The sequence below is a fragment of the Dasypus novemcinctus genome, chromosome 6 (assembly GCF_030445035.2).
Source record: "Dasypus novemcinctus isolate mDasNov1 chromosome 6, mDasNov1.1.hap2, whole genome shotgun sequence".
NCBI classification, from domain to species: domain Eukaryota; kingdom Metazoa; phylum Chordata; class Mammalia; order Cingulata; family Dasypodidae; genus Dasypus; species Dasypus novemcinctus.
In genome coordinates, this window is record NC_080678.1 from 86,155,360 (window position 1) to 86,180,308 (window position 24,949).

At 44.3% G+C, this 24,949-nt stretch overlaps 1 protein-coding gene across 6 annotated transcripts in view; it reads right to left on the reverse strand.

The window, feature by feature from the left end:
* The window catches only part of KCNMA1 (potassium calcium-activated channel subfamily M alpha 1), a 766,236-nt gene that overhangs the window by 233,279 nt on the left and 508,008 nt on the right, over positions 1 to 24,949 (reverse strand). For all 6 annotated transcript variants that reach the window (XM_058299114.2, XM_071215879.1, XM_058299113.2 and 3 more), the window contains 4 exons: positions 23,242 to 23,317; positions 12,572 to 12,647; positions 10,321 to 10,491; positions 8,601 to 8,692 (listed from right to left, as the gene is read on the reverse strand). In XM_058299114.2, the coding sequence (XP_058155097.1) occupies positions 8,601 to 8,692; positions 10,321 to 10,491; positions 12,572 to 12,647; positions 23,242 to 23,317 (415 nt within the window). The remainder of the gene's footprint in view (positions 1 to 8,600; positions 8,693 to 10,320; positions 10,492 to 12,571; positions 12,648 to 23,241; positions 23,318 to 24,949) is intronic.

Genomic DNA, 24,949 nt, shown 5'->3' on the forward strand with positions numbered 1-24,949 from the left:
GAGTCCACCAGTTCAAGGGCTTACTGAGGCACCATAGACAGGCAGAGTTTTGTGAGGCACAGAAAAGGAGCAGCCGGTACAGTCAACACCCTCCCCCTTGCACTAATCCTTCCAAATCTCTCTGCACCCCTCTTTTACTGGGTCCATCATTAACTCCATAGGTTTTTAGGGAACACAAGGCACCCTGCTGTTACCTTTGCCCTAATCTGTGCAAATGGGTATATTTGACCATGTGAACTATCAAATGCTTTTAGGAGCTTTCCCTCTAAAAGTCTTGCTACCTTCATGATTGTTTTATACCTTTGTGATTTTATGGAATGAAATTCCTGCCCAAAGAGCATTTCACTGGGAAGATGCTTCAATGTAATTAGGTTTGTATTTGCTTGCCATGGCTCCTTGAGTGGTTCTGTTTGGTCAAAGTCTCAGGCAACTCCAGGAGAGCAAGAATCACACCTTGCTTGTCCTTTTAACCTAGCACCTAGCACAGTGACTCAAAGAATCATTTGTTGAGAAAGCTGTTGGGATGAAATCTTCCTGAATCTGCCCTATAAGGCAGCTGGCTGAGGTCATAAGACCTCTCACAGACATGGGCATGTTCTCTCTCTGAGCTGCTTCCAAGCTCCCTATTGCAAAGGGAAGACAAAGATTGCTTTTACTGTCAGTAGGTATCCATATTTGAAACAGCCACCTGTGGTTCTCTGCAGGGGTGGGGGACAGGTCATTATTAGGCAACACCATGGAAGGGCAAGAGATACCCTTGCTAAATGCGGAGACTCAAACCTTGAAAGCAATGGATTCAGATTCCATGAGTATCACACTCCATTAGCCTCTGGAGAGTTTGTTAAGAGACTGACTCACTCGGCCAGCTGGAACATTTACCTGATTACTTGTAGTGTCTGACAGCAGTAGTGGTAGGATGAACCCCCAAATCTACTAGAGACACCTTTGCACAGTTTTGGAAAGACTTATCAGAACGAATGACATAGGGGAAAGACAGAAAACACAGTGAAATTTAATCTCAGGTGGTTGCATCTGTTCTTTGGACTCTGAATTTACCCAGTGAAGACTCACCAACCAAATGTAACACTGAGAAGAAAGAATCTTCCAGGATTATAACTAGAAAAGTCATATTTAGAATTCTTTTCTTTATGGAAGGATATTTAAGAGCAAAAGTCTAGGCTTGAACCTAACTTTTTTTTTTTTTTTAGGTATACAGTGCATCTCCCACCTACATTTCTATTCTTGTTTTTCAGAACAATAGCAGGAACATTTTTATAAGTGTGTGGAAGGAGAGGCAGCAGAAAGTGGGGAGAGGGGGAACATTGGTGCTATTGGGAAATTGATTTAATATGCATCCAAGTCTCTTTAAATAGAGTTTCAAGTTTGAAAGGAATTGAAGATGTGGCTTAGAAGAATCCAAAGCAGATGCAAAGAAAGTGGTGCCTGCATCTACACCCACCAAGACCTTTTTGGGCTCGAATTTCACTATCCTGTCCTCGGAAACGAATACCTGGCATACTATATCATATGATACAGCATCTAATGACACTTGGCCCTCGGTTCTGAATTTCTAAAGTAGTCAAGGGGTCATTTTTCCAAGGTATTAAGGCAATCTCATTTTTTTTTTCCTTCCCAAAAAGTTTAATACTAATCAAAGCCGAATGCCTAATCAATTCAAGATGGCCTGTCAACTTGAATTATCTGTTTGTCTTCCTATTTACTGTATCTGTCTGTCTACAGTTCTTCATATCTTTGTGAAGATCAGTTATTGAGGACTGTGTTTCCTTCTGACTAGAATCGCTACCAGATGATCCTTCCTGGTGATATGTTGATGATTTGCTAATTTATGGCTTTTAAAATCCAGGGATCTGAAGAATTTGCTGGGGCGTTCAGGCTGGGGAGGCATATGGTGGCGCAAAGAGAGAGCTGAATGGCTTATTTGACAAGGAATCGAAGTTTGTGTAATATGCAAAGCTTCAGTCACATTTCAACCAGAGCCATGTCTTTGGGGGCTTAAGGGAATGTCTGTGATACAGAAATCACAAATGACATCTTACAGGAAACTTCCTTCACAAAAGCAGCCCTCTGCTCTTGCAGGCCCCAGAGAAGTGAGACTTTTACCCAAGCCATTCATAAACAGGAAAGGAAAGGAGGTCCTGCATACTCAGCTCAAGTCAACACCCCATGAATTAACCTGGAATCTTAATCCCAAGAGCCAGAGGCCCGGCCTTCTCAGAGAGTAGAGATGGAAATGTTATTTTAGGAAGACTCACCTCTGGGAACCTAAAGGGGAGGTTTAAACAAGCTCTGAGTTCCCCCCACTCAGGTGGCCAAATAGGATAATGTGTGGCTAAAGAGAGATGTGGCATGTCTGAGGATTTATCTGGGTAAATAGAAAATACATCTGTCCCACTGTCTGGCACATGGTAGGCAATCAATAAATACTTGCAGAAGGAAAAGTGGCCTGATATGTGTGAATTCTCTTTTAGGTGGGGGTGGAATATGGGAGATAGAGTAAATGAGTCATTGTAGAGAAATAACCCATGCCTTGGCATTGCAGATCATTTAAAATCCCAGTGCTTTTTAAAAATGGTCTAGAACCATGCAGACAAAACCTGAGTGTGGTGGGAAAAAAGGACTTGGGTTTCAGGTTGTTATGAGATAGCAATAGCAAGTGGTCTCAGCAAGGAACAAAGGCCAATGAGTGAGGTGAGGAGCCTACTTCTAACAAGAGGAGAGACAGAGTTAAATGAGGATCCAATAACAAGGAATGGGGAGAGGTATGTGGGATGGCCTGTTCTGATAAGCGGGAGGAGGGCGTTGCTCAGGCAAGCATTACTCTTTTAGAGATAGAACTATAGACCAGTGGTTGTGACAGATGCTCACATGACCTGAATTCTAAAACTAAGGGTGTTATCCCAACCTAGGGGATAATAAAAGCTGGGTTGGGAGTAAGTCAACAGTTTTAATGTTATCCCTTCTGAGGCATCACCTCCTTGGACTACTTTACCTAGAGTAAATAATCACTGTTTTCTACCTATCACAGAATCTTAGTTTATTGATTTTGTACCATGCATTAAAAGGTGTCACAAAACCTTTATTTCATCATGCCCTTGCTCATTACCCACAAGGCCTTTACTCAGGACTGTAAGCTCCCTGGGGACAGGAACCGTGGGGAGCTTGTCCACCACCAAATTCCTCGCTTCCAACCTGGCCCAGTGTTGTGCCTGGCACATTGGAAGAACTCAGTGAGTACCCACTGGTGGAGGAAAGGGCCCAATGGGAATGGAGACAGTGAACCAATTATACCCAGCAATTTTTAGTTCTTGACATTGTGCTCGAAATTATCAGTGCTCTTAAAGGCATGAGGATGTATATTAAGGAACATCCTAAAGCATTCTACTTTCCTTTATAAATGGAAAAGCATGATAAGTTCTCCCCACCTTCATGGGTTTAAGGATCCACAGCTGAGGCTGATACAGCCTCCTGTGTGTTATAAATATTCCAACTCACAGCTATGAAATAAACACATAAAGTGTAACTTACAGAAGACTTTCCGATGGAGGCTGAAACCACCACCATTCGTAGAAAGAAAAAATGAGAACATGCTAATAAAAGAAACCCAGGCCATGAATATGCAGATTGCCCTTGCTTTCTGAACCTTTGCTATCCAAAGGTTCATTTCCAAACACAGGAATCAAAGAAATTAAGATAAATGCATTGAGAAGGAAGGAAAGAAAGAAAGAAGGGAGGAAGGGAAGAAGGAGAAATCACCACCAGAGAACCGCAAAGAGCAATGCTACAAAGCAGTCAAAGATTGAAAGAAGTGAATTAAAGAGCACAGGTCATAAGTCTTCAAAGACAAAGATTCTAGGTGGGTGGTAGGCCCTGCCCAGAGAGGGAGCCCAGGTTCCAGCAGTCTGCAACAATTTGCTATGGCTGGTGGCCCAGGCAATGAGCAGCCCAGAAAGGATGGAGTTAGAAGGGGTTCCAAGTGTTGATACCCACAAAGAAGCGACAAATCTCCTTGGAGTAATGATCTGTCTGTCCAACCTAGTCTAACCTGACTGCAAAAAATAAAGGAAGAGAAGATTTTGCCTCCCACCTTTCCTGCCTTGATTCGTGGCCCAGAGTCCTTAGAGACGGGATGAGCAGGAGGAAGAGACAGGCCTAGAGTGAAACCCACACCTTCCTGTTCCTCTCCCTTGTATGCACAGAGCTGTGGTCATACTCAGAGGGAGAGGTGGAAGGAGACATTCAACCACAGAGCATGGAGTCCAGAGCTCAAAGAGGCCTCCAGACGTGGTCTGGAGGGGCAGCAGAGCACAGTGGAGAAGAGTGCCCAGAATCAAATCCCTGCTGTACCCTTTACCAGCTGTGTGACATCAGGCAAGTTACTCAACCCTTCTGTTCCTCAGTTTCCTGGTAAAATAGAGATAATGACAGCACCTTTCTCACTGGATTGCTGTGAGGATTCAGATCTGTGCCAATGTTGCTAATTTTTACTGTCATATCATGCAGTCCTGGGAGTATCGATACGTGTTCTCATTTCCAGAAATATGCAGCGCTCCTCCCTACCTAAGGAAACATTCTAAAAGAAGCCACAGCATTTAAATTTTACAAATGGCTTTCCCGAATTGGAGCAGAGCTGACTAATGTGATAATGGTTCCCCCAACCAGAAGGGGGCGCTCAGCTTCCCCTGAGAGCCTGAGGCCATGTTTTCCAGACCACATTCACTGCCTATACTTTGCCCTTCATTATTCCTTCCTCTCTCCTCTGTGTCCTCTCAACATTTGGCTCCTGGGAATCAGTAGAATAATCTAAACCATCTTGTTCTCCCCTGCTGCCACCACCTGACCCGGGACTGCCTCCCTTTCGGGCCTCAAACACCCAATCCCAGCCCCCCAGCCCCGCCCCTCAGGTTCCCGCAGATGGGCTCTTCTCTGCGGCCAGTTATTTTCCATGGCCCTTGGCCATGGGACCTGGGACCATAATCTTGGCCAATTCTCAGAACTAACCAGGACTAGCTGAGTCACTCTCAGAGAGGAAACCTGGGGGGGGGGGGGCGGTACTCAAGGGGCCGTAGGAGGGAGGAGGCAAGTGAGCTGGGATCCCCAGGGCCACGGGAGCCTCACTCCCACCCCACACTCGCCCCAACCCAGCTCTGTGCAGCTTTGAGGAGACATAGGGAAGAAGGGGGAGGGTGTGGCCTCAAGAAGGGAAACTGGGCTGCGTGAGGGTTTACTCCTCAGATTAAGACTTAGCGCCCCAGCCCAAGAGGCTGCCGGTCCTCAACACCTCCAACCAGGGAGAGTGCCGGCCTCGGTCTCTTTCTGAATCCCATCCCTATTCTTCAGAGCCCCAAAGTATCATCAAAGACTAAATTCAGTAGCAGCTGTGCACATGTGTGTACCCCATCTTCCGTGGGCTCTGGAGGTCCTGAGGTAAGTCAGGTAGGGACACTGATGAGGAGGCTGGAGTCGGCCACGCCCTCCATCCTGTGTGGCCAGCGATGCCCTGACTCCCTGAAGTCTGCACATGCTACCAAATGTGTAGATTAAAACCCAAAATCAGACACCAGTGGAATCTTCCTGTTCTCCGATATCCAGAAACAGGGTGCCACATAAACAAAATTTGAGTGTCCTTGTCTCTCTCTCTTTTTTAAATAATCCCTGAATTTCAAAGTTCCGTGGCTCTGTAGCTTTGGATTATGAGTTATAGTGAGTCCTCTGACAAGGAAATGACTGATCAGACAGGTTATTCCTGAATAAAATATGCACATGAACAAATCCGTTTATCATCTGTAAGTTTTAATTATTTTCTGGGCATTCATTTGATTAAGAAGAGCATATATGTACATGTGCCCATGAAGGGAGCATATATATTTACACATACACAAAAATGCCAAGCACAGCATGCTATTTTAAGAGTCTGAACTCTATCTTTCAACAAAGTTTAGCTGTTTTCATTTTGCAAATGCATTTAATTCTATCTGGAAACTTTTTGACGTTAGAAAGAACAACTGTAGTTTCTCATTATGTTTGCTGCCAGAATCCATGCTTGGTTGCTCAACTAAAGACCTTATATTGCTAATTATTACCACATGCCCATATCCCAAGCGAAAGAAAACTTATTGATTCTGACAGCCCATTCTCTCAACACTGAATTCCAAATGAAAACTCAAATTTTGGCCAAACATAACATTTCATCAATCTTGTTCTACCCACTGGAAAAACAACATCAAACAAAGGGTGCTAATGGTCCTTTATTACCATTCCTTTCCCAAGCTTATATTTTCTGATGAAAGATCTAGGTGACCAAAGGGCTTCTTTAAACTATTTAGTAATTAGCTTTTGAACCAGGAAACAATGCATAAAGTAAAGGGAATTGTCCCACTGTTGATGACAGCACCACCTTTCTCTGTCCATAGGGTTGTGGGACATTGGAGACCCAAAGAGAAGATTAAAAGCAAAGCGTGCATTTTCATAAGGGGAGGAAAGAGAGAGAGAGAAAGAAAATCGGGTTACAAGCGGTGATAAAGGATTGCAAAGCAAGAACGAAAGCTGCAGGAAAGCTGGGACCTGAAGTCAGCAGCATGTGGGGGGTTGGAGGGGAAAGTGCCAAAGCACAAAGACGACGACCAGACCAGGGGCGGGGGAGTGAGTGTTGGGCTGAGGGCCTCCTCTGTCCCCATCAACAAAGGCCGCCAGCCACCAGGCCCACCCACATTTGACCACTGAAACGAATTTGGGAGAATATTACCCTATTACCCAGAGCAAGAGTCAAGAAATATTTTCAGCCTAGACTTCAGGGTAATTGATTTTATTGACTTCTTCAGGGGCAGTGATAAGGAAATGCCGGCAGCGACAGTAGGGTGGGGAGGCGGTTAAGAGAGCCCCAGGCCCTCCGAGTGCCTTCTGCTCACTGCCACCTGTCTGCAGCTTAAAGCCTGAACACAGAGAGGGGCGGTTTTCCTCTTGGCATGTGAGAGATGACCACAATGGGAATCTCTGGACTTATGTGGCCTTTTGGATCCAACCAATGGCCCAGAAATCAGAACAGCTTGGTTCTCACCTAATCCAGGGCAGTTAAGATAATAGGAAGAGCAGGACTCCATTAGAGGGACGGTGGAGGAATTTGCTGCTTGGGCTGAACAGATGCCAACTGGCCCCCTCTTGCCCACAGTCTTTTATTCCTTTGAAAGGAAACTGGTGCCCTGTGGGTAGTTCAAGAAAATGAGACTTTTTTTTTTTTCCCCATCGACTCATTTCTGAACAGAGGACTGACACCTGAGCTCAGGATACACTGGGATCCCTGACAGAAGAGGGGTTTTGCTCCACCCAAAGTGGCCTGCCACCAGGAGGAGGAGCAGCCAACTGCAGTGTGACTGGTTTTGCATCATTTTTTCTTTAAAAAAAAAAAAGGCTATTTGAAAGTTCATTTAAAAATGAATGAAAAAACCAGTTGCCTTATAGGAACTTCCATGGCTGAGAAGGAGCATAAGTGACCTTTCCTGGGTGGTGAAAATATTCCGTGTCCTGATCGGGGTGGGTATGTACTTAGGTAAAAATTCCTCAGGCTGTGTGCTAAAAATCTGTACATTTTACTCTCTGTAAACTATATCTCGAGAACAAAATCAAACCTGCAAAGCTGGGTACCTGAGAAAAAGCTTAAAAAAAAAAAAAGCTTTGCTCTGACTGATATTAGACCCATGTATTGATAGTGATACTACAGTTATCTGAGCACAAATTGAAACAGCCCCCGAGACAAAAGCATTCAAATATGAAAAGCCAAATAAAAGACTCATGAGGAATACCAGAGCGCCCCAACGAACCATAAATATAATATTCCGTGTGCAGAAGGAATTTCAACTGAGCAGTGAGTACCTCTGAGGACAGACTGGCACCTCTTGGCTAAGGAGAAGAACTGGTTCTTTGGCCACGGTGCCGGGACAGTAGGCAAGATGACCTTGAACTTGACCTGCCTGGGCCGTCCCTGCTAGAGTCTTATCCCACATTATTGCTGCTCAAAAACCACCAGAGGATGGCATCACATTGGTCTGAGGGACCAGAATTTAACCACTAAATCAGCTGATGGCAAAGAATCTGTTGGGCGTCAGAACAGAAAATAGGTGCCTACCTAATAAGGACCCTTCCAGGATAAATGCACTGTTTCTTTTGGAGAAGAGGGGTGGGGAAGAAAACTGTGAGTGGTAACAAGGCCTAGGTAGTTGGTCTGAGTGTGACGAACTTCCCGGGGCAACTTGTGACATCACACCCGGTGCAGGACCTGGCCCGTCCCACCTAGAAGCCCCAGGGTCGGGTAGGAGAGGGGCAGGCAGGCATGTCACCCCCTTGGGGACTCTCGGAAGTCACTCAACCACGCCTTTTCTGAAGCAACTGACTTACTTTCTGCCTCCATGTTTGTTAAAAGTCCCGCCGAATTTATTCCGATTCAGGATGAGAGCAGCAATTTCGGGCACGTAGCGGGCAAACATTGCCTACATGCATGAGACAAAGAAACAAGAGCCGGAAAAAAAAATGGCATGCAGAGAGGATTCTACTGCAGTGGAGGCAGCAAAACCTCTTGGCATACTTACTTTCTTCCACTAACCGCACTATAGGAGCCCCCGTATTTCTTGCGGTTTCCTATTAACTCTATGATTTCAGGGACGTAGCTGGCAAACATGGCCTGAGGAGAAGATAGGAGACAGAAGAGAGACTAAAAAGACAGGCCCAAGAAAGGGACGACCTTTTCAGAAGGGGGGGGACACTAAGGTTTGAAAACACAAAAGGATTAGAACTGTGAAGGTGTATCTTAACATACTTGATTATAAAAAGAATTAAAACGCTAGAAAAGGGAAGGTCCTGAAGCACACGGGACAAAATAAAACATTAGCCGACCTCGACAACTGAAAAAAAAAAAAAAACCCAATAAATCACAATCGAGAAAGTACAAAGAAGCCAAAAATAAATTGGCATGATGCTCTTCTTCCAGAAGAGAAATAAGTAAATAAAAAGCACAGGCTGACAAAATTAAAAACCACAGGTGCGCGTGCACACGCTAACTATTGCAGGAGAAGGCTTTTCGTTCTAGTGAAAATCCAAAGGAGAATCAATGCCTTTATGAGTTATTAAAGACAATAAACTCCAAAAGAAAATTAAAAAAAAAATAAACCTTTCCGTTTTAAAAAAAATCACAAAAACACAAAAGGTAAATTTAGGAGATCACATGGGAGGAAAGGATAGCAAGGAGAAAAACAAATCTGCCATGTTTTGTCCAACAAACATCTTGCTGTGGCTGGATACTCCTAGGACCTGCTTTCAGATAATGGGGTCCCATCATCTACGGGGACTCTGCAGGAGCTGTGGAAACCCCGCGTCAACGTTCACACACACATGTACATTTATATACATTATTAGAATGTATATGACATATGCATACAAAATAGATACGTATGCATAAAGAAATATAAATGTGTGTGCCGTGCACAAGCGTGAAAGCCATCAGTGAATTATGATTTTAATTGCTTACCCTGTGGATGGCAAAAATCTAAACTTACAGCTACTTTGAAAGACAAAACTCAGCAACCACTAATGTGTTGCCAGAAACCCCCCTTGAAAATGACATCATAACACACCTGAGTGCTATGGAAAGACCTGCAGAAACCAGAAAAGCCAATAGTGACACTGTCTGCTCTATAAAGGGAGAAGGAAAACACCATCCGTGTCGTTGCACGAAGGAGGTGGCCGTTTACAAAACCACCCTCCACTCATCTGCTGTCCACTAGGACCTGCCAATGTCCCTGCACCATCTCCTGCAGTACCCTATTCTTTGGGGCAGGCCCCCGCCACAGTGTTTGTTGGAAGTGTAGGGTGAAACGTGAAGGGGAGAGTGAGCTCTTGAAACCGCAAGCTGTCTGCAAGGTATCAACAGCATCTACCAGGGTCAGACGGTGGCGACTGTCTGTCCTTGCAGACCCTCAGGTTTAGAACGACCTCGCTATGGGACGGGCACACTTGCTTTTTAACTGCATCACTCTCTTAAGTGAATTCGGCTTGCTCCTGGCTAAATGACTGACCCTGACAAGGGCAATGTACCTGGGCTGAACAGCTTGTCTATGGGAAACGCGTTCAATACGCCAAAGAGGCGGCAGAAAAGTCACAATCGTGTTTGTATTTACGTAGCCCGATTGTAACACGGAGACAATCGCCTGCTTCTAGTACAGAAACACAGTATAAAAATTCAAAGCTTTAAAGACATGGATAGCAGAAAATATTAACCACCACAAACAGCAACATCATTAGAAAGAGTTTTACCAGTCCCCCGAGGATGAAGAAGACCATGAAGAGGCGGCCAAGCGTGGTTTTCGCGTAAACATCCCCGTAGCCAACGGTGGACATCGTAACCATCAGTAAATAGACACATTCCCAGTAGGTAAGAGCCTGGTTGTTTTGGAAATTTTCCCATGGGTCCCCTGAATTCTCCACCTAAAACAAGGGGCCAGGGGAGAAAAAGGAAAGTGAAGTGATCTCTACAATACAGCAGGAAGCCCAAGCACTCTAGCAGGCTGCTCCCTGATCCTCGTCGCTCTCAAAACGAGTTGTTTGGGTCCCTGGGTGGAGTTCTGGAAGTGATGGCTCAGAATCTCCCAGCAGGTAATGGAGAAAGCGGAGCTGTCTGATAGGAAATTGCTTTCCTAGTCGACTGGGGCAGAAGGAGGAGGAATGATGAGAGGGGGACCACCCAAGCCTGGTTTTCTTTTCACTGTTCAAGAGCTGAGGCCACTGAATTTTAGGGCGTTGGCTCTGGTGACGTTTTACAGCACTGCTCAAGGAAAAAAGGCCAGGGGGCCCTTTCAAGACTCTGAGTTCCTGCTAAACCTCGGAGGGCGTGGTTGGAGCTCTCCTGTGGAATCCTCCACCCAGTCACTGAAGGCCCTCTCCTTTCATAATCCTGACCCAGAAGGTACTGGGTGGAAATTCAGGCCGTATGCCCATACCCCAAACGGCCCTCAGAGCACCCCTAGGAGCCTAATGAGGCCCTCCCTTCTTCCTACAAGGTCAACAACGGTTCTACACCTCAGGCTGCAGAATCTCCCCTGGAGCTGGATAAGTGAGCTCTTGAGAACAATTTGCATTTGTGCAACCCTTTTGACCAAGGGCTGGTGATTTTTTTTTTGGGGGGGGGGGGGGTAAAGGGACAGATAGTAAATATTTTCAGCTTTGTGGACCATACAGTCTTGGTCCACATACAGCTCTGCCATTGAGGTAGGAAAGCAGCCAGGAAGAATATGTAAATAAACGGATAAGGCCAGATTTGGTGAGCTTTGGGCCCAGGCAGCAGTTTTCCCACTCGTGCTTTAGACTTCACCAAACACTTTCCTGCTATCCCGCCTTGTGTGATCTGCCAACAGTGCTGTGAGGCAGGCAGGAGAGACATGTTCTCTCTCAATGGGAGAATAAGGACTCTCAGGAGAGAGCCAGGGACTGGTTGGGTCCCCGGACTTCCACCCCAGACCCCAGTCCTACTGGCACTGGAAGGCCAACACCGTGTGGCACAGTGGACAGTCTCGAGCTCTGCCTCTGCAGAACATTCCAGGCCTCTTTCACACATCAAAGTGTGTCCCTAAGGTGCCATTTTAAGGGGGTTCCCTGGTCAACCAGGGACTTGTCACATAACAGCCTGTAAGAGGGGGTTGCTGACCTCTTGAGGACCACCACGTCCATGTTCACTCCACATTTGCGAGATGGGGTGACTCATTTTACAGTGATTGTAGTCCCTTGCCATAAAGGGTCAGGTGGGAAACTAACTGAACAAGAGCCTCCTGGCTTTCACCCAGGCCTGTCTTCCTCTGGATGATAATTCCATAAATCCAAGTGGTGGTAACTGAATGCATCCGTTACCCTTACACAAATAGAGACTTGGCAAAGCTTCACAGCTAGGTGAGGCTCCTGCCAGTTGTAACTGTTGAGGTTGTATGAAATGCTCTTTCAACAATAGCTGTGCTCTCTAAATTAGGAGGGGAAACCTGGCTTGGGAAGGTGAGAAGAGCTTGGCTTAATAATATAAGGCTTCAGAGAGTCATTAATTTAAAAGAATTAACATTTTCTGAGGTATAAAATAACTTGACAAGTAATCAGGCCAAAAAAATCAAGAGTGGCTTTTTGTAAAAAGGAAGAGGAGAGAAATGGAGGGACCTGAATTTGTTGTTTACCAAGAGGTGTGGGTCAAACTTCCAACCTTGTCTTCAGACCCTTTTGGGGCATTTGCTGGGGAAGCACTGCCATCTTGTGACTGTGTCAGGTTATTGCAGGCAGGATGAAAAAAATCTACAAAGCCCCCCTGCAATATTGGTGAGCTGAAAAACACGGGTTAATAGCAGGAACATTAGTCACCATTTGGAACTACTTTGGGGTAGACAGGTTGGAACCCCAGACAATTGTGTGGTTGCTTCCCTTTTCCTGCATTCTACAGCTAGGCTGAAGTTTCTCCCCAGCAAGAGAATTTCAGGTAATAAAATAACTCACCCAAAGAAAACCAGAGCTGAGGCGCTTTAAGGACACTTACCAAATGGATGAACCCGGCTGCTGTTAGCCATGTGCTGATGAATATGGAGAGCAGATTCACCAGCTTGATGGAATTACTGTGCAAAGGAGACAACAAGCAAAAACCCCAAGTTACAAGGAGAGAAGGTGCTGTTGGTACTGCTTTACAGACTCCCCATTTAGGGGAGAGGCAGGCCACCTCTAACTCACCCACCTTTTCTCAGTTGTAGGGGAGTGGGCCAGGAAGGGGGTCTTAAGGAAGTCAGGCAAGAAGTTCAGACCAGAGGCTGTAGGAAAGTTATATCTGGGCTACTACAGCTTAACCCTCTCTAATTTTGTTAAAAACTTTAAAAAAAAAATCACAACTTTATTTTGAAAATCTTCAAGTCTACAGAAAAATGGAAAGAATAATATAAGGAGAAATTTTGAGGCCTTCACCTAGCTTGACCAGCTATTAATATTTTGCCACATGTGCTTTATCTCTCTATACTTTTTAAAATCTTTTTTTGGAGGGGTTAGGGGGAGCTAAACCATTGCAAGTAAATTGTAGGTGTCATAACACAATCCCTAAACACACCAGCACTAAACTCCTAAGGAGGAGGACATTTTGCAACATCAGCACAATACCATGATCACGACTACAAAAATTAACCGGAATTCAGCAATGTTACCTATTATGCAGTCCTTATTTAACATTTCTCCAGTTGTCCTGAAATTATATTTATAGATGTTTTCATTTTCCTCTGACCCAAAAACCAATCAAGATTTTTTTCTTTAAAGATTTATTTGTTATTTATTTCTCTCCCCTTACCCCCCTCCCCAGTTGTCTGCTCTCTGTGACCATTCGCTGTGCATTCTTCTGTGACTGCTTCTATCCTTATTAGCAGCACCGGGAATCTGTGTTTCTTTTTGTTGTATCATCATATCGTGTCAGCTCTCCATGTGTGCAGCGCCATTCTTGGGAAGGCTGCACTTTCTTTCGCACTGGGCAGCTCTCCCTATGGGGCGCACTCTTTGTGCGTGGGGCTCCCCCCATGAGGGGGACACTCCTGCGTGGAAAGCACTCCCTGCGCGCATCAGCACTGTGCATGGGCCAGCTGCACACGGGTCAAGGAGGCCCGGGGTTTGAACCGTGGACCTCCCATGTGGTAGGTGGATGCCCTATCCATTGGGCCAAGTCCACTTCCCCCAATCAAGATTAATACATTGCACTGGTTATTATGAATTACTTTTCTGTAAAGAGCCAGAGAGCAAATAGGCTCTGTCACCACTACTCAACTGTCACTGCAGCCTGAAAGCAGACTTGGACAATATATAAATGGATGGGTGTGGCTGTGTTCTGACAAAATTGTATTTGTGGTGGACTTATTTGGCCCATGGGTTATATCTTAAAAAAAATTTTTTTTTCTTTATTTGTTCCATGGGTTATATTCTGCCAACCATTATAGTCATCTCTATTAATTTATAAGTAACATTCCCACCCCCAGCATTTAAAATTTGCTTTTAATGTCATTTACTTTTCTTTGAACCCAGGCCAGCTAGGCTGTAGAATGTCCCTGGATTTGCCTATTTCCTCTGATTAGATTCTGTTTAAATACTTATGTTAAGAATACTCTGGTGGGAATGGCATCACATCAGGACATCCCAACTCAGTGACACTGGTCCAGTCACTGGTAAAGATGGGAACACCAGATTTCTCCAATGAAATGTGCCCATTTCCCTTTGTAATTCATAAGTTACCTATGGTGCAACTGCAAGAAAGAAAGCCCTGTTCATCTGCCACATGGGATCTAAGCCCCCTCTCAGTTAGAGGTGGAGTGGGCTTCACCATCCTGGAATCCTCAGGTTTGGGGAATGAATGATGGGCTAGAGTAGATTTACTATTATTCTACTATAGACATTGTGATTCTAGCAATGGAAGGACTTATCACTGATGTGGAGGCAGTGGCGCCTGGAGGATCTGAAGTGAGGGAGAGGGAAAAATAGTGTAAATTGGAGGCATTTTTGGGACATGGGAACTGTCCTAAATGACATTGCAATGACAGATACAGGCCATTATATATCTTGTCGTAACTAACAAAATGTGCAGGAGAGAGTGTAAACTACAATGTAAACTATAATCCATGCTTAGTGGCGATGCTTCAAATGCACCACACTAATGAAGGATGTTATTAATGTGGGAAAATGTGAGAGGGGTACAGAGTGGGATATATATGGGAATCCCCTATATTTTTTATGTAACATTTATGTAATTTAAATATCTTTTAAAAAAATTAACTATGTTGAAAAAATAAGTTATCTATGGGATACTTACGGAGCATGTGAAGACTGTTTCCCAAGAACCTTGTACCTAATCGTTTTAGCATCCACCAGTGTTCTCTGAGTGGATCAACTGGAACTCACAAAATTTTAAGCTTCATGAGCACAGGGCCTTTATCTGTTTAGACCTCTGGATCATGGGAGCACTGAGCCCCTGTGCATAGTAGGGATCTATGAGTATGTCCTGAATGAAGGATCTCTTTCTCCATACTCTCCCCATTCAACTTTATTCTGTTCACTCCCACTGGGATAAATTTCTTGAACGCTGCTTTCAGCAGATCAGTCCCTGTCCAATAGTTTCCCATTGCCTAAAATGTTATATTCTATCTCTTTCCTTCCATCTTCAACACACTCTAAATTTCTAGGCTCCTTTACTGTTGTTCTATAAAAACTCTGGAAATTTCAATCACAGTCAAACCTATGCTATTACCTCAGTTGGAAAGCCCTTTCCTTCTTTCCAAACATCGATATTCTTCAAGGCTTCTTTCATATCCCTGACTCCTCTTCAAAGTCTTTCCACATTCCCTGCAGTCCAAGGTGACTTTTCCTCCTGTGGCTCTTTCCTTCAGCCACTCAATGGTAGTTAATCCCACTATATTAAGACACTTTTTGCAACATCATTTTAGACTGCTAAAGAACTCTGTTCTCTGTTTTCTCCTCTTCCATTCTCCAATCGACAGTGGCTTCATACATATAAACTTGTTTAGTCTCTTACTCTTGATTGATTCATCTCTGTTATTTCTGCCCTCTCCCACCTCTCCCCCGCCCCCAGCCATGATTTAAATTCTAAGGGTTCATTTTAAGTGCTTTACATATCTTATCCAATCCTCAGAAGAGCCTCTGAGGTCATCCAGAGTTAAGAAATTCACCCATGTTCACACAGTAGGCCACGTGGTTGGGATTTGAACCCAGGCAGTTTGGCTCTAGAACCTGTGCTCTTAGCCACTGCCCAGTAGCACAACAGTCAGGTGGGTGTCTGCCAGAAAGTCTTTCCTGGATTGCTAAAGCAAAGCTGTACCTCTCCCACACCCTGTGTATAGGATATTAAAATGGGCAGAAAGTGTGACATCAGTAAGGAGAGAGACTGAGACATATTGATTAGCTTTTTGATCCACTACAGGAAAGAATGAAAAAGGTGAAATTTGATGACTACACTCAAGCTACAAGGAATGCAGGGTGGGGGCATCAGGCCCCTGGAAGGGGTCCCTGGGGGGAGATCTGGGCCAACAGTGCTGGAACAGGCATGATGCTGACGTCCAGTTCTCAGTTTTTCTTTCTCTCCAGTCTGTTTTTGTTTTTTTTTAGAATTTCTAAAAATTATTATTTATTTCTCCCCCCTCCCTCCATTGCCAGCTTGCTTTGTCCATTCGCTGTGTTCTACTGTGTCTGCTTGTATTCTCATTAGGTGGCTCTGGGAACCAATCCTGGGACCTTCTGGAGTAGGATAGAGGCAATCATTCTCTTGCACCACCTCAGCTCCCTGGTCTGCTGTGTCTCTTATTCTCTCTCCTCTGTGTCTCTTTGTTGCATCATCTTGCAGTACCAGCTCTCCACGTGGGCCAGCACTCCTGCGCGGGGCAGCACTCCTGCATGGGCCAGCATTCCTGCACGGGCCAGTACTCCTGCACGGGCCAGCACTCTGCATGGACCAGCTCGCTGCGCAGGCTAGCTTGCCTTCACCAGGAGGCCCTGGGCATCAAACCCTAGACCTCCTATGTGGTAGAGGGGAGCCCAGTCACTTGAGTCACATCCACTTCCCTCTTTCTTCTTTTATGTAGCTGAGCTGAGGAAACTGGGGTCTGCATTGTTGCAGAGTTTCCTGACAGTTCAGGAAAAGAATAAGCAGAAATGTTCAATTCTGTGTGGAAGAATGATGTTTTGAAATGAAAGACTTCCTTCTGGTTCAAAAACGGTCTAGAAACACAACAAGAATGTGCACTCTTTCTTTCCTGGTCATTTCTAGAGTTGCCAGTTATAATAATGGCTGATACTTATTGACCCCTTATTAGGTTACAGGTACTGTGTGGAATTCTTCATCCCTTCCATTTCTACCATTTAACCTTTGATACAGGTACTATTGGTCTCACGCAAAATGAGGAGATGGGAGCTCGGCTGGCTTAAGGAGTTTCCCTGAGGAAACATGGTTGTTAAGTGGTGGGGTTGACAGTCATGCCTTTCTAGTCTAACACCCATTCACCTAAATGATTTGGGGGCAATATAGAGGAGTTGCATGAACTTCTCTTTCACTCTGATTTGCCAGTGTCTCTTCTGCTGAGCAGCTGTGTCCATAGATTCTGACCTCTGTGGGTGTCGATCAAGGGCACACGCTGCCTCCACGACAGTGGCCCAAGTCGGTTTGGCAGATGGAAGAACTCCTACCTCTTAAGAGTCATGGGGTAGAATCTATCAGATGCATTTTTCAGGAAATAAAAAATATTTTTGAGACTTGAGTATAAAAACCATAAGCCTGGAGGCCTGGAGTGTCCTCTGCCCTATAGAGAAAACCTTCCTGACAATGGAACCAGAATGAGGAAAGATGGAGAGAGAGGCAGAATCCTGATGAGGGAGTCTGAACTCCTGGACCACATGTGCCTGAAGCCAGTGAGTGCTACACTCTTGACTGAGGCTACTTTGAGGTGGACTCTGTTGCTTGAAATGGAAACACCTCTGCCTATAACGTTGATATCCCAATGAGTGATCAGCTCTACAAATCCAGTTTGGGGCTGTCTCCGCCTGAGAGAAGGGGCAGACTCTGGTCTCACCCTCTTTCGTGCGATGAAGGTACAATGAGTTCGACGGCCCTAGAAGTTCCAGTTTGACTTTCATTCACAAGGGCAAGGACAGGTCTGTTAAATCCAGAACTTCATCCTTCTTCTTGGGCACTGATGAGGCAACCACGGTCAAGCTGCCCCCACCTCACCCTTCCCAAACGGTTTCTGTATCCATGAGTGGAGATCACCAACAGCCTAAAACAGTGTTTAAAATCTTCCATCTAAACTCCTCAGAGCTGAGAGATAACATTAACTCTTGCCTTTCTGCTCCCAAGAGCGATTGGCCAGGCCATGGGGCCACTCACTGGCAGTCTTGCCTCTCTGGAAGGACTCCTCTCAACCACAAATTGGCAGAGTGGAAATTAGGCAAATGGATAGAAGCCTCAGGACAACAAGCCAGATTCAGTGAACCACACCGGCAATCAGTGAACTCTGATATTGGTGGCTAGGTCACCACTGCATCCTGTTCTCAAGATGTGTTTCTCAGCAGAAAACCAAACCAGCCTCTACCTTGTATGTCCTCAAAATTTGCTCCAACATTGGAGAGTGAGAAGTAGATGAGAAGTGAGGAATGGGTAGAAGAGGGAGAGACCTCAGGGAAGGATGTATGTTCATTTTCTCAGAGGATAATTAAGTGCCAAGCTCATCTGCTTACATTCCCCCAGATCCTTGGGGCCTGAACAAATCAATGCTCCACCAACAACCATTTGGAGCCCTCTTGAGATATCAAACCTACTGGAGTCTCTCAGCCTCTTGGTGCTTTGGAAAAACGACCGAAAGATGGTGATTATCAATCTCTAAATGATTGTCACAGTGATATTAACAGTGCTTCTGGGAGCTCTTGCTGTGTGTAGGACATTTAATCACTGTTGCTGAAACAGTCCACACTCAGCACTGCACTCTGATTATTTGTATGACAGCAGCATCATTGCAGACTCCTAGTATTAGGAATTTGCTCTCCAAATTAAACCCTAAGACTAGGCAATCATTGGAAAGCTATGCAAAAGACACACAATTAACTATTTGGTGGACTTTCTCCATACTCGAAGATCCAAACCTTGCCAGGTTAGAAGGGTTCCTTGGAAGGAGGGAGGGTGTGCAGGGGCAAGGCTGTGTGCTCAGCCTGGCAAAAGCGGCCACTGGAGATATTCATAGCCCTCACGGCGAAGCCCAGGGGTCTGGCCAAATACAAGGTTTCTGATTATTAGAGTAATTAGAACCATCCCATCCCTACCCCCATGCCTTAAAGGAGGAATGGACTGTGACCTTATCATGAACACCTCACCCATCTAAAGAAAATCATTTGCAGGCTCCAATCTCATGATTTCTCAGTGGTCACAGAGAATCATCAAAGGCGGACACAGGGTTCTTGTGTGGCCCATCAGAGATGTTTTCCAGGAGTCCATGGATTCTAGGAGCAAGGAGAGTCTGTCTCCTCCTGAGACTAGAGTTGTAAATTCAGAGTTGTGGTGGGTCATCTTTGCCCTTCATGTTTTGAACAGGACATGTTCAGAAACTAAGATGGAAAATGTCATGTACTTTCCAGAAAGAAGCATAAATTTGCATCTCCTCTGCTTGCCCCCCTCAACACCCTTATTTTCCTTTTTTTTTTTGGCTGAAGTCAGGAGCCAAAGGCCATATTTTGTTCTATTGTCACCATTCCTGACTATACCCAGCCCCAGAAAGTCAAATTTTCTGGACTATACCATACCACATGAATGGCTTGAACTATGAGACATGGAGAGAGAAGAAAAACCACCTCCTCTTCTCCATCCCAGCTTCCACTGCTTACGGTCATTTCCTAAAACCTCTATCCATAGACCTGGACTATCACCTCTGACTGGTCTCTGGATCGACAGTCTAACGGCTTCAAACCCATTCTCTGTACAGTTGGTGGAATCGCTGGTCATCCTAAAATGTAAATCTGGTCCATTCTAAAGGGTTCCTTTAATGCTTAAAATTCTTCATCATCTTTCTCGCCTTCAGAGTAAAACCCATGACATCTAAGAATCTACATGACTTGGCCTTTATCTACCACCCCATTTCCCATCTCCATGTTAAACTCTTTACTTAAGCACTTTACATTGGAGTTGTTGCTGAGGTCATGTATGTAGAACAGTGATTTTAGCTCCCAAAATGTATTAGTTAAATAAATGATGGCGCATGCTTACAATGGAAGTTAAGCAGGCACTAAAAGCAACTTGGTAGAATATTAGTAAATACCTCAAAGAGGCATGCTGTGGGGGCAATTTAACTTTATCCTTTATGCTTTTCTATTTTGTTGGCATTTTTACAAAGAGCACAATTTACCTTTACTAATTAAAGGAAACAAAATGGTTTTCATTTTGAAACAAATCACTAGATGACTCAAGGTTTAATCATGTATCTCTACCACATGAATTGAGACGTGGAATTAGAGCCTTTAAATATAGTCTTTTACCTGACTCTGATTTCAGAGTGTCTGTCACCTGTACGTCTCCTTACTAGTCTGCAGGACAACTGAGGAATTACCAAAAGCTCAGATCATTACATAGTCTCCCCTGTAGTACACCATTTTCAGGATACAGAATATTTAAAGCCCTTCTGTTGGCTTGCAGTATGGGGAATGACCCCATGTGCTTCCTTAGTCTTTGTTTTCTCTGTCATCCTGTTCTCTCTGATCTCCCTCGGGCTGCCCTCTTAGTTCTTTATCACACTTTCTCCCCCTTTGTTTCCCTGCTCCATTTCTATGGGTTCTTTGATGAGCGAGGCTGCCAAAGAACAGGACATGAAACAACAATTCCAAATCATTAGTACAAATTACATCTTCAAGGCCTCCACCCGTACCTAATGCCAAGATTAGTAGGAATTTGCCACCTGCCAAAACCAGACAAACATTCCCTGAGGGTGATGACAAGCCTCTGCCCATACTCCTCTGATGTCAAAGTGAAAGCAGCAGGGTGGGACCATTCCAGATGGAATCTTGGTGGAAGCCCACAACCCTGCAAAACTCATGCCTCCCCCCTCTCTGCAGCAGAGCCTTTGGGACCTCAGTTAGGGGGTGCACAAAAGGAAGGAGCTGAGATTAGCTGGGTTCTTGGGGCAAGAATGGGCCCAGAGAGCTGTTGTAAAGCCTTCATTCAGCCTTACAACTGAATGAAGCTTGAATCTCAGTCTGGTGATCTAGTCCCTGCCTTCTTTCCTAACCCATTCCCTTCACTGTGCCATTGAACCTCCAGCCTCCAGAGCATAGAATTATCCAGAGATCCCCCAAGATTCAAATCCTCTCACCTACGTGCCTTTTGCAGGCTTACCTGGAACACCCTCTTCTCCTTGAGAAGATCTTTGATTGCCCCACAAGTCAGGCCACTAGCTTAGTTACTCTTCTCTCCACCTCCTCACCCTGAGTGCACCTGCACCTTAGCACCAGTCACGCTGCCAGTCACTCCTGCTCTTCCACACGATTCTCTCCCAGCACCCACCTTGGTGCTGGCACAAATAGGGGCTCAAGACTAGTTGGTTTTGAATTCTCTTTATCAACTGGTTGTGCCCATACAATAGGAACTGGGAATCTGAGTTGTGGGGCTCTGATGAAAAGCACGCTCTAACAATAGAAGTGGGAAGTACTCACTGGGGAAACAACTTTTCGGGGTTACGATGGCAGACTTCCCACCAGCTGCCACCACATGCCTCTTCCCTAGGGCTGCCTCTTTACCTAGCTGGTAGCTTCAGCTTTCTCCCCTCTGCTCTGAAAGAATGAATGACCATAAATGTATAGTTACCAGATGGACTGTTCACCAGGGACGTTGATGGTGTTTCCTGCATGGAAAGGAAAGGACTATTTTCCAGAATGGAAAACTGGAGGTTACCCAACAAAAGGCAAATATATATTTGTAGTGTTTGTGTGTGTGTGTGTTTGTGTGTGTGTCCACAGCTTGCCCATCATTCTCCAAAGTCCAAAAAGAATCCATAAGGATTCCATAAGGAATACATAAGGAGTGAGAGCCTCTCCACATTATTCCTCAGGGTAATGCCACCTTCTTAAAATGTTGGTATAAGAGAATAACAATTCATTTAATTGACACAGGAAGAGAAAAGCACTATACCAAGAAGTGTAGATGGTTCCACTTAACATCATCACCATGGGGAAAAAAGTGTAAAGTATAAAACAATGCACTAGATACCCATCAATTCTACCTTAAATACAATGTAGAAGAGCAAATATTATATACGGTAAAAATTAATGGTTGCTAGCTTTGTTGCTATTTTAAATTTCAAGAGTGATATAACTCCATTGCACAGAATAACCATTAAAAGGTGGAAATCAAGGTTACTGTTATTTAGAGGAAAATATAAAGGAAAACAATATTGACTATGTACCAGTATTATATACTAATGAACAGAGAACTGATAAATTATGACCTCAGGATAACAAAATGTGAAGGGTGATAATAGGACATACTACAAAGGGCTTCTGTGGTCTTCAGTGGGATTTATTTTGTTTTGTTATAGAAAACGAATTTACCTTATATTTGCATAGATGAGTAGTGGAGATGGAGAAACCAATTTGGAATGAAACAATTAAAAAACGACACACTCATAACGGGGAATAGTTTGATTGCATTTGCTGGATGTTTCAGGTTCCAGAAGCTGAATCTGAGCCTCAGTTACTGGGAAAACAGTGCTTAATCCAAGCCCTCAAAAATTCAAGTAGATTAATTATAAATCAGAAAATAGAGAAGTACCCTATTTTTAAGCATTTATCAAACACGTTAAGGCCAGCAAGAGAGGAAAGGGAACATTAGAAGGAAGCTTAAGTGTAATTTCCTATAAGAGAAATTTATGGCCTGCACTTATTTTCCATTAGAGTGCGCCTAACCTCTTTTATTAGTTTATTCATCAAGACGGCCCTGGTTTCGGGCCAGCTCTGTGAACCAGCAGGTTATCATGAAAGAGATCCTCTAGGGGATTTTTCCTCCTGGTCCAGTGGTGCTTTCCAGATCATAACACAGTTAACAGAAGTAGTCATGGTATATTCAGCGGGAGGTTTTTAGGTTTTCCCCAAAAGGTAATTCACAGAGAAAGCCCTTGGGGCTACACAGTGAATATCTAAAGTGTACTTTGAAATGAAATGGTTTTCTGTTTGCGATATGAGGTTTGTGATTGCCTCTCCAAGAGTACTACTTCTATTGCTTTTATGGCCAGGTTCAATTTTTTATTTAGTGATGTAATAAAGGGGCGATTTAGAACCTGGCAGCAAGGATTTCCCAATCAATGAGCAAATCTATCCCTCATCCACTGAGCATCTCTCTCCACGCCGGCCATGGCTGGGCTCTGAGCAACAACTCTCTGCAAAGTGACCAGGTGATAGCCACACTCCCCCAGGCTATCTCTACCTACCTCCCCACACTTTCCCGCAAAATTCCCAAAGCCCTGTGTAAAAAAGCAACCCCAAGCTCCTCCTCCACCCAGCCCTGCCTCCTTCTCTCCCTATCTTGTGTTCCATCACTCTGTCAATAATATACAACTCCAATTTTATTGTGATGAAAGCAAACACACCCAAGATTTACAACTTGGCACTGGGGGGCTAGAGCAAGGAAAACTATGAGAAAGAGCTTCTTACCTTGTTTTAAGGATATTCAGAAACTGCAAAATTTCTGAAAACTGTATCAGTCTGAGAGCTCTTAAAAATCTCAAACCTGGAAAGAGAAATGAAATAGAGATGCATTATTTGCAATGTGTGGCTTTCATGTTTGACCTCTGCCAGTTGATTTGCAGCAGCCAGGACTGACGGGGTATGTAGTTCTTGCAGAAGACAAACCATCGGTACCCTTGGACATGTTCTTTCATTCTAATCCTTAACAAGTTCTGTATCAACTGGTAAACTGATTTTCTAACCAAAGGTTGCTTGTTTGGGGTCACTTTAGGAGAAGATTTGGTAGGGAGAGCACAGTTGAATGAGGTTTCTCATATGCCGATCTCTGATTTTATAGAACCGTTTCTGTGTACCTATGGTTTGAGATAACTCATCTCTGAAAAACACTGGGAATCGTGGTAGCACAGAGTAAGCCTTGTGTTAAGAGCAGATTAAGAACAAATTGGCTCACCTTACATTTTTTATGGATTTTTAAAAATCTTTACCTTCAGTCCCAATAAAATGAAGACTACAGTCTGGTAAGATATCATCAGATCCCATAACTCTAGGATTCAAAAGTTATACAATTCCACTTTTACTAAGTGTCAAGATAAATGTTTGTCCTTTCTAAATCAACAACTTTCCTGAGTACAAAAGAATAGCATTTCTAGGTGGTAGAAAAAGGACGGAGACAGAGAAGGAAAATGCAAATTATTATTGTTTTAATAGCCAAGGGCAAAATATATTTCTGCTGAGGTCAAATTCACGAGTCAAAAACATTCTGAGTCAGTCATGGGCTTCATAGCCTTGGCCTTCACACAGGAGAACTGGCTGCAAAACACTGATGATCACAGCTTTGAGATGCTTTCAATATCACACCCACTCCCAAGCTGATTTCCTTTTAGTTGGTTTCTGAAAGCATTTTATCAATTGGCCCCCAGGTGCCAAGTGTGGTGTCAGCACACGTGAAGGCCACAGGCAGCTCAAAGCCAGTGGGTGAGACGTCATTCTACCTCCACATGCAGGAGAGCAACGAGGGGTCTAAAGGACAGGGGTGGGAAGAGGCAGAGGTGACGAACTAGAGCCCCCAGGAGGAATTTACAGGGCAGAAAACAGATGGGGACGTCCCCCCTCAACAGTTCACACTGGGACCAGTTAGAGCACTCCTTGTTCAAGTATAAGTTAACAAGGGAAAATCATCTTAACGCTCATCGGAGGGAAAATCCCACTGCACAAGAAAAGAGGGAGAAATGGATAATGACTTCAAAGGAAATTTTCTCATCTGAAAAAGATTTGCCTGCATGAATAAGAGATTTTTTCCTCCCAGAAAACATTTACCTTCGATTCTAAATGACATTTATATTACTTTTATTCAACAAGGAAATACAGTGATAAGAAAAGATATTGACGAAAAGAAAAGGCTCAGGAGTCAAAAGCATAGTCATAACCAAACTGATGTAAGGCTGAGTTAGCACAGCTGAAAACTGACCTCAGTGCAGAGTACAAAATTGAGAAGTAATCTCAGCAAGCAAGGAAAATAAGGAAAAAGAACAGAAAAAGATGAGACTTAAGAAAATAGAAATGGAGCAGAGATCACAGATAGTGAACCAGTGAATGAAATGTGTTCTAAAGGGAATTATGAGCCACATATAGATCATAAGCAATAGTCAGACCATGGGAGAAAAGAATTTTCTAG